The sequence below is a fragment of the Gigantopelta aegis genome, chromosome 8 (assembly GCF_016097555.1).
Source record: "Gigantopelta aegis isolate Gae_Host chromosome 8, Gae_host_genome, whole genome shotgun sequence".
Lineage (NCBI taxonomy): Eukaryota > Metazoa > Mollusca > Gastropoda > Neomphalida > Peltospiridae > Gigantopelta > Gigantopelta aegis.
In genome coordinates this window covers 5,021,627-5,030,578 of record NC_054706.1, presented here as the reverse complement: position 1 = coordinate 5,030,578, position 8,952 = coordinate 5,021,627, and the positions used below count along the sequence as shown (strand labels likewise).

Here is an 8,952-nt window from a genome sequence, read left to right as displayed (position 1 = left end):
CTTCTTTTTTATTTAACTATTAAAATTGTGTTACTGTCACACACAATTCTTTATAAAAACTGTAGGTGTGTTTCTATGAAGTTATGCCAATTAATGTGAGGCGAGATTGCAGCTTTTAAAAAAGGAAGACCATTTCCATGCAAGAAACAACCCAAACAATGTAATTGTGGGCGAAAGCTCGCTAGCCATAATGTATTTGGGCTAGATTCACCTCCGATATTTGACACATGGTCAGTTATAACAAAACGCAATATCAGCAACTTAGGCCCAAATATTTATTTAAAAAAACTAAAACACATGTAACATACTAGGCACCTTGAAGCGATGCATTATGTGATTGATAAAATGGCTGCCGCCATGACTGCTGAGACAACCCCAGTTAGAACGCCTTGCGCTCAAATGCGCTAGGGTGAAAAGACTTGAAACTTCAAAGAAAACATAGAAATAGGTTCAATTGAACAACTGAATATGTGAACTCGATGTGACAAAGTATAGAAATATATTCAAAATTCATTTGAAGTTCAGTGTTTTTCAAAGTACATTTAAAATATCACATTTCCTTATCAGTGACAAAATCGACCTTTCTCTATAATGAGCCACGTCTTAAATCCCTCAAAATACTTCTAAAAGAAGCCATTGACGTCAGACGCCGCGTTAAGACAAAATTATCATGTGACCCTATCAGCTGTAAAAATGGCCGCAACGTCATACTTGTTACGCGACGTCATTGACAGAGCTCTCTTGAAAATCGTTATTGGTGTAGTTTTAACCGAATTACAAATTAAATAATTATATCTGTATGAAAGACGATAAAACGCTGTGTATGTACATCTATTTAATATCACTGCACTTCATTGGGAAGCTGTAATATTTGTGTTGAAAGGTGAGTAATTTAAGCTGGTGGCAGATATGCAGCGCAAAGTGACGTTAAACTTTGTCATACCTAGTAGTAGTACTAGTAGTACTAGCAATATCGTAGTACTACTATCACCAATACTAATAACAATCATTAAATGTAATGGTAATCATAAACAAATAAATAAATAAATAAATAAATGTATCTGTATGTGTGCATAGACACATAAACATGTATACATACGCATACAAATATATACACAACTCGTATAAAAAAAACACATTTTTATTTTATTTAATTCATTACCGAATTAATGAATGAACGTTTTTAGCACATAAACAAATATTTCATAACCCAACCATATTAATTCGTCAAGCTGATCAATCAATCAACCATATATGCCGGTTGAAGAAATCCAAAGTGGCATTCATTTATGTTATTAACAGCATCAATGTATTCACGAATGGTGACCTCCGTTTTACCTAGAAATCCCAGTAGTAAAGCGATGTCCTGGTGCTCGGTCGACCTGGGATCGATCCCTGTCGGTAGTCCCATTGGGCTATTTCTAGTTCCAACCAGTACATCACGACTGGTATACCAAAGGCCGTGACATGTGCTATTATCTGTCCACCGTGCATATAAGAGAATTAAACAAATTAAAAGAAAACAAAAACTACAAAACAAAAACAACAAAACAAAAACAACAAAAAAACCCAACAACAAGAAAAGCAACCATCCCTTGCTACCAATACAATAAAATATAGCGGATTTCCTCTCTAAGACTATATCAGAATTTCCAAATGTTTGACATCCATTAATTTAAATCAATGTTCTCTCAACTTTTCTTCCAGCTGCAGAAGGATCGTGCACGTACAGCGTGTTTCAGGCCAAAGAGGGGCAGCAAGTTCACTATAAAGGTCGTTATCCTGGACCCGCTAGCCTTAGTCAGTGCAAGGAGTGGTGCGACACACTGCCTGGGACTGACGGCAAACCGTGCGTTGCCTTCGATAGGAAAGGCGGCTACTGTTTTAAATACACCACAAGCCAAACCCTTTCCAACCATGCTGCTTCCAATCACTACATAAGAACATGCACACCAGGTAGGCTTACTTTATCTGAGGCCAGGTAGTCAGGTAGTCAGGTCATAGTTTTTAGCGTGCACATTCAGTAATTCGTTTATTGCTATGAATAAATGATGTTATTCAGATTCGGGCATTTTCGTTTAATTCGGGCAAAAGCCAGCCTGCCCCCCCCCCCCCCCCTACACAAATGATAGCACGTACCACACCAACACTAATTCAGTTTCCTAAGCTTTTCGAATACCTTTACAATAACAACAATATAATATCATTCACTTTTAAGATGTGTTTAATATGTCCACAACTGACGGCAGTAATTCACTTTCCATTGTGTCTGCACAATAAATGCACTTTTCACGGTTACGCTCCATCAAGAACAAATGAAAATTCATTTTTCACTGCTTAAAACATGTCTGTACACCGAAACTAACATGTGCTATGTCAACAGTGAATACACTTTCACAACGCTTACAATTTCAGCACAACAAAAACAATACATTATATTTTTCACTGTGTTTAAGATGCCTGTGCAACGATGTATATATGTGCAATAACAATAATAAATTAAATATTCACTGTGTATAAGATGCCTTTATAATGTCAAAAATGTTTAAGGTTACACACCACCAATAACTACTCCATGCAGTTCAAAACAATTTCAATGTCAGATTTCTTTGTCTGTGAATACGCGGATGTCTGTACAATATCAATAAATTCACGTTTCTTTGTCTGTGAATACGCGGATGTCTGTACAATGGCAATAAATTCACGTTTCTTTGTCTGTGAATACGCGGATGTCTGTACAATGGCAATAAATTCACGTTTCTTTGTCTGTGAATACGCGGATGTCTGTACAATGGCAATAAATGCACATTTCTTTGTCTGTGAATACGCGGATGTCTGTACAATGGCAATAAATTCACGTTTCTTTGTCTGTGAATACGCGGATGTCTGTACAATGGCAATAAATTCACGTTTCTTTGTCTGTGAATACGCGGATGTCTGTACAATGGCAATAAATTCACGTTTCTTTGTCTGTGAATACGCGGATGTCTGTACAATATCAATAAATTCACGTTTCTTTGTCTGTGAATACGCGGATGTCTGTACAATATCAATAAATTCACGTTTCTTTGTCTGTGAATACGCGGATGTCTGTACAATGGCAATAAATTCACACTTTCTTTGTCTGTGAATACGCGGATGTCTGTACAATGGCAATAAATTCACGTTTCTTTGTCTGTGAATACGCGGATGTCTGTACAATATCATGTCTGTCTGTACAATGGCAATAAATTCACGTTTCTTTGTCTGTGAATACGCGGATGTCTGTACAATGGCAATAAATTCACGTTTCTTTGTCTGTGAATACGCTGTGTAATACAATAAATGTCTGTACAATGGCAATAAATTCACGTTTCTTTGTCTGTGTATAAGCGGATGTCTGTACAATATCAATAAATTCACGTTTCTTTGTCTGTGAATACGCGGATGTCTGTACAATATCAATAAATTCACGTTTCTTTGTCTGTGAATACGCGGATGTCTGTACAATATCAATAAATTCACGTTTCTTTGTCTGTGAATACGCGGATGTCTGTACAATGTCAATAATTCACGTTTCTTTGTCTGTGAATACGCGGATGTCTGTACAATATCAATAAATTCACGTTTCTTTGTCTGTGAATACGCGGATGTCTGTACAATGGCAATAAATTCACGTTTCTTTGTCTGTGAATACGCGGATGTCTGTACAATGGCAATAAATTCACGTTTCTTTGTCTGTGAATACGCGGATGTCTGTACAATGGCAATAAATTCACGTTTCTTTGTCTGTGAATACGCGGATGTCTGTACAATGGCAATAAATGCACATTTCTTTGTGAATACGCGGATGTCTGTACAATATCAATAAATTCACGTTTCTTTGTCTGTGAATACGCGGATGTCTGTACATAGGCCTTTGTCTGTCTGTACACAATAATAAAGGTGTCAACAATAAATTCAACGTTTTTCTTTGTCTGTAATACGATGTTTGTACAATAACGATAACAATTCGCTTTTTGTGTCTGTGTTTAAGATCCTGTACAATTTCGACAATACATTCAGGTTTCGTTGTCTGTGTTTAAGATCCTGTACAATTTTGACAATGCATCCAGGTTTCGTTGTCTGTGTTTAAGATTCTGTACAATGTCGACATGTTTCTCTATCTGTATTTAGTATACTGTACAATGTCGACAATACATTGAGGTTTCTCTCTCTGGTTACTATGTCTGTATAGTGTTGACATAAAATAACGTTTCTCTGTCTGTGTTTAATATCCTGTACAATGCTGATAACAAATTCACATTTCTGTCTGTTTAAGTTGTCTGTACAGTGTCGACAATAAATAAATTCACGTTTCTCTGTTTGTGTTTAAGATGCATATGCAATGTTAACAATAAATGCACGTTTCTCTGTTTGTGTTTAAGATGTATATACAATGTTAACAATAAATTTACGTTCCTCTGTTTGTGTTTAAGATGCATATGCAATGTTAACAATAAATTTACGTTCGTCTGTTTGTGTTTAAGATGCATATGCAATGTTAACAATAAATTCACGTTTCTCTGTTTGCGTTTAAGATGTATATACAATGTTAACAATAAATTTACGTTTTTTCTGTCTGTTTAAGATGTCTATACAATGTTTAAGTGTCTATACAATGTCAACAATAAATATACGTTTCTCTGTTTGTTCTTAAAATGTTTATACAATGTCACCAAAAAAATCACGTCACTCTGTGTTTAAGATGTCTATTCAAATGTTTAAGATGTCTGTGTTTAAGATGTCTATACAATGTCGACAATAGATTCACGTTTCCTTCTCTGTGTTTAATGTCGACAATATATTCTCGTTTCTCTGTGTTAAAATGTTTTGTACAATTCCAACAGTAAAAAATACGTTTCCGTGTCTGTGTTTAATAAGTATGTATGTTATAATGTCAACAATAAATACACGTCTCCGTGTATAAGATGGTTGTACCATTTCAACAATAAATACAAGTCTCTGTCTGTATTAAGATGTCTCTACTATGTCGACAATAACTTCATGTTTCTCTGTCTGTATTTAAGATGTCTCTACTATGTCGACAGTAACCTCACATTTGTCTGTGTTTAAGATGTGTGTACCATGTCGACAGTAACCTCACATTTCTCTGTCTCTGTTTAAGATGTCCGTACTATGTCGACAGTAACCTCACATCTCTCTGTCTGTGTTTAAGATGTCTGTACCATGTCGACAGTAACCTCACATTTCTCTATATGTGTTTAAGATGTCTGTACCATGTCGATAGTAACCTCACATTTCTCTGTCTGTGTTTAAGATGTCTGTACTATGTCGACAGTAACCTCACATTTCTCTGTCTATGTTTAAGATGTCTGTACCATGTCGACAATAAATAGACATTTCTCTGTCTGTGTTTAAGATGCCTGCACCATGTCGACAAGAACGTCAGGCACGGCGGGTACCAGCTCCTCTGTGGTGGCGGTTCCAATGTCGTCGACGGGGGACTGTAGCGGGGTTTGCAAATACCTTGGAGACTGCGAAGCCGTTTCTTACAACAACGGCGTCTGTAGCATCTTCAGTGCAGTGACGTCGACGACACAGTCAGACAACGTCGACTACTACAAAACAACCTGCCGCAACGGTAAGTGCCTTATAGTAGGTGAAATAAGAATGTGTTCTATTTAACGACACCACTGGTTTACATATACAGAGTATATATTATATCCATTTTATTTTATTTTATTCATATTCATATCATGTGCCATTACAGGAATTACTGTAAACAGAGAGAGAGAGAGAGAGAGAGAGAGAGAGAGAGAGAGAGAGAGAGAGAGAGAGAGAGAGAGAGAGAGAGAGAGAGAGAGAGAGAGAGAGAGAGTTAGAGATGAGGTGGGGAGAGAGGGGGAGGGAGAGAACAAATTGCTTGAACGCAAGCACATGCACATGCACAATTCGTGAAAAGAGTTTAATTATAAACGATTTACAAGCCCTTCTTTTAGTTATGGTGTATTTTCTTTCTGCCAGATTTTTGTTACATCTGTTTTCTGTGACTTTCTTTCTTTCTTTTTCCTTGTGACGTTTTCTAAATCAATGGGCGATCTGTTCTTTTAGTCTCCAACCGGTCGAACCGGATGGGACTATAGGTTTCATCTGTCCATCTGCCTGTCCGTCAGTCGGTACCACATATAGTTTTCCAGATGTTTGTTTTAAAAATGTATTGAGATATTCAGTTGAAATTTTGACAATGCCTTGAGATATTGAGCCTTTCATGGCGATTTACCCATTTTTGACAGAGTTATGGCTGTTGAACTTACGATATACGAAAAGGTGTTTTCCGGATTTCTTTTTTCTTTCTTTTGTTTGCAATACCTCAAGATATTAAGCTGAAATTGTGTCTATAACTTTATCATGTTCTATAACAGATCACGTTTGACTTTCATGACTATTTACTAATTTTTGACACAGTTATGGCTCTTGAAGTTAGGAGATATGAACATTTGTTTTCCAGACCTTTGGAGTTGTTTGTTTTCTCTTTGTTGTTGTTGTGTGGGGGGGGGGGGGGGGGTTTGGTGGTTTTTTGTGGGGGTTTTTTGTGGGGTGTTTTTTTTTTTTTTTAGGGGGGGGGGGGGGGGGGTATTTTTTTTGCAATGCCTGAAGATATTGAAATGAAATTTTATATATAGCTTTATCATGTACTGTTAACGATTATATTTAATTGTCATGGAGATTGACCAACTGTATGGCCCTTGAATTTAGAAGATATAACGAAATGTTGTGCCCGGTATGGAGCATGTATTGCTTTAGCAATATTCACAATGTTTGGTTTTAATTATATTCAAGTTAACAACGATAGTTTATTTTATGTAAAATCTACGACCCAGGTAACCGATGTTGTGTAAAATCTACGACCCAGGTAACCGATGTTGTGTAAAATCTATCACCCAGGTAACCTATGTTTTGTAAAATCTACCACCCAGGTAACCTATGTTTTGTAAAATCTACCACCCAGGTCACCGATGTTGTGTAAAATCTGCCATCCAGGTAACCGATGTTTTATATAATCTACCACCCAGGTAACCGATCTTTTGTAAAATCTACCACACAGGTAACCGATGTTGTGTAAAATTTACCACCCAGGTCACCGATGTTGTGTAAAATTTGCCACCCAGGTAACCGATGTTTTATATAATCTACCACCCAGGTAACCGATCTTTTGTCAAATCTACCACACAGGTAACCGATGTTGTGTAAAATGTACCACACAGGTAACCGATGTTGTGTAAAATGTACCACACAGATAACCGATGTTGTGTAAAATCTACCACACACAGGTAACCGATGTTGTGTAAAATCTACCACACAGGTAACCGATGTTGCATGGAAACAACGACAGACAAGAAGGCTACTGATGCCGCCGTAATCACTCTACAACAGACAGTGGACTCGTGCGAGGCGGCTTGCCTCAACTACGACAACTGCGAAGCCGTCCACTACAAGAACAACGTCTGCTACTTTCACCTTGCCACCGCCACGTCGTCCGCCGACGTCGGAAGTACTTTCTCCACGAAATCATGTACCGGTGGTATGGTTCGCGAACAATTATCATTTGTATTGAATTACTTCGGTATATGACGATTTATTACAACGGAATGTTTGACTAACAACATTCCACCACATTACATACACATTCGAGAGAACAATATGTGATATTTATGGTATCATCTGTCGGTATTCCACATATGTAGGATATGGTTTTAAAGATAGTTGATTACCGGATTACTAGTGATGACCTAGGTGTCAACGCTGAGCCGTTCACAGAAAATAACACAACAGAAACAGGTTATTTTGTGATGTTAAAGTTGACTGTAAAAGCTCAAGAGCCGTAAAACATTTTCGAAAATACATTTTAATTGGCTTTAAACCTTTTTTTAGTTTCTTTGTTTTTGTTTTTTGTTGTTTTTTTGGGGGGAGAGGGTGAATATATGTAAGAAATATAATACTATGCTGGTGACCGTTAGTTGTTTTTTATCTCACAAGTAGCTGTTAACAATATTAATGTATGGATATTTTTTGTTGGTAGCCATTACGTAATCATTGCGATGCCTTCATCGAACATTCGAACACAGAGAGAACTTTATTGCGTCTTTTCTCTGTTTCCTTCATTCTTTCTTTCTCTCTTTCAATAACATTTATTTTTGTTCATAGTTAAATTGCAAATATATATTACTGTCATAACATGTATGTATTATGGAGAAGGCCTAGTAAGTTGTATAACTTGCGCCTAATCCATTTGTTCTTTAAAATCCCCCAATAAAATATGTGTCAATCAAAAACCAATATTAATCATCTAGATATAACTATAGAAGGGGACCATATACAGATGAACCAAACTTTTTCCAAAATATCTTAGATGATATTGAAACATTTGAAAATGAAAAATACATACTTTCTGGAGATTGTAATCTGGTATTAAATCAAAAATTAGATACTAAATATTATTTATATGTAAACCATCCAAATACACAACAAAAACTTCTAGAAAATATTGATGCGTTTGATTTGAAAGATCCTTTTAGAGAACTATATTCAAATCTTAAACGATATACGTGGAGAAAATCCAACCCAATAAAACAAGCTAGACTGGATTATTTTTTAGTATCAAATAACATAATGCCGTTTGTCAAAAAAGTTCCATTTGAAAATAGCTACAGATCAGATCACGCTGGAGTAGTTTTACACACAGCATTAAAGCAAATCAAAAAAGGAACGGGACTCTGGAAATTTAATAATTCATTACTAACAGACAAGGAATATGTGCAAAATGTTAAAGAAATTATTAATAAAGTAAAATGTCAGTACATGCTAACAATTTATGATTGGGAAAATATAAATATAGTGCCTAATGATGAAATGCAATTTGTAATATATGATCAACTTTTTCTTGACACTTTGTTAATGGAAATTAGAGGG

The 8,952-nt window shown here is 36.2% G+C and overlaps 1 protein-coding gene across 4 annotated transcripts in view; it reads left to right on the top strand.

Moving 5' to 3' along the window:
• The window catches only part of LOC121378461 (EGF-like domain-containing protein 2), a 111,998-nt gene that overhangs the window by 81,166 nt on the left and 21,880 nt on the right, over positions 1-8,952 (top strand). For all 4 annotated transcript variants that reach the window (XM_041506638.1, XM_041506637.1, XM_041506635.1 and 1 more), the window contains exons 3-5: positions 1,708-1,956; positions 5,402-5,623; positions 7,346-7,564. In XM_041506638.1, coding sequence (XP_041362572.1) covers positions 1,708-1,956; positions 5,402-5,623; positions 7,346-7,564 — 690 coding nt within the window. The remainder of the gene's footprint in view (positions 1-1,707; positions 1,957-5,401; positions 5,624-7,345; positions 7,565-8,952) is intronic.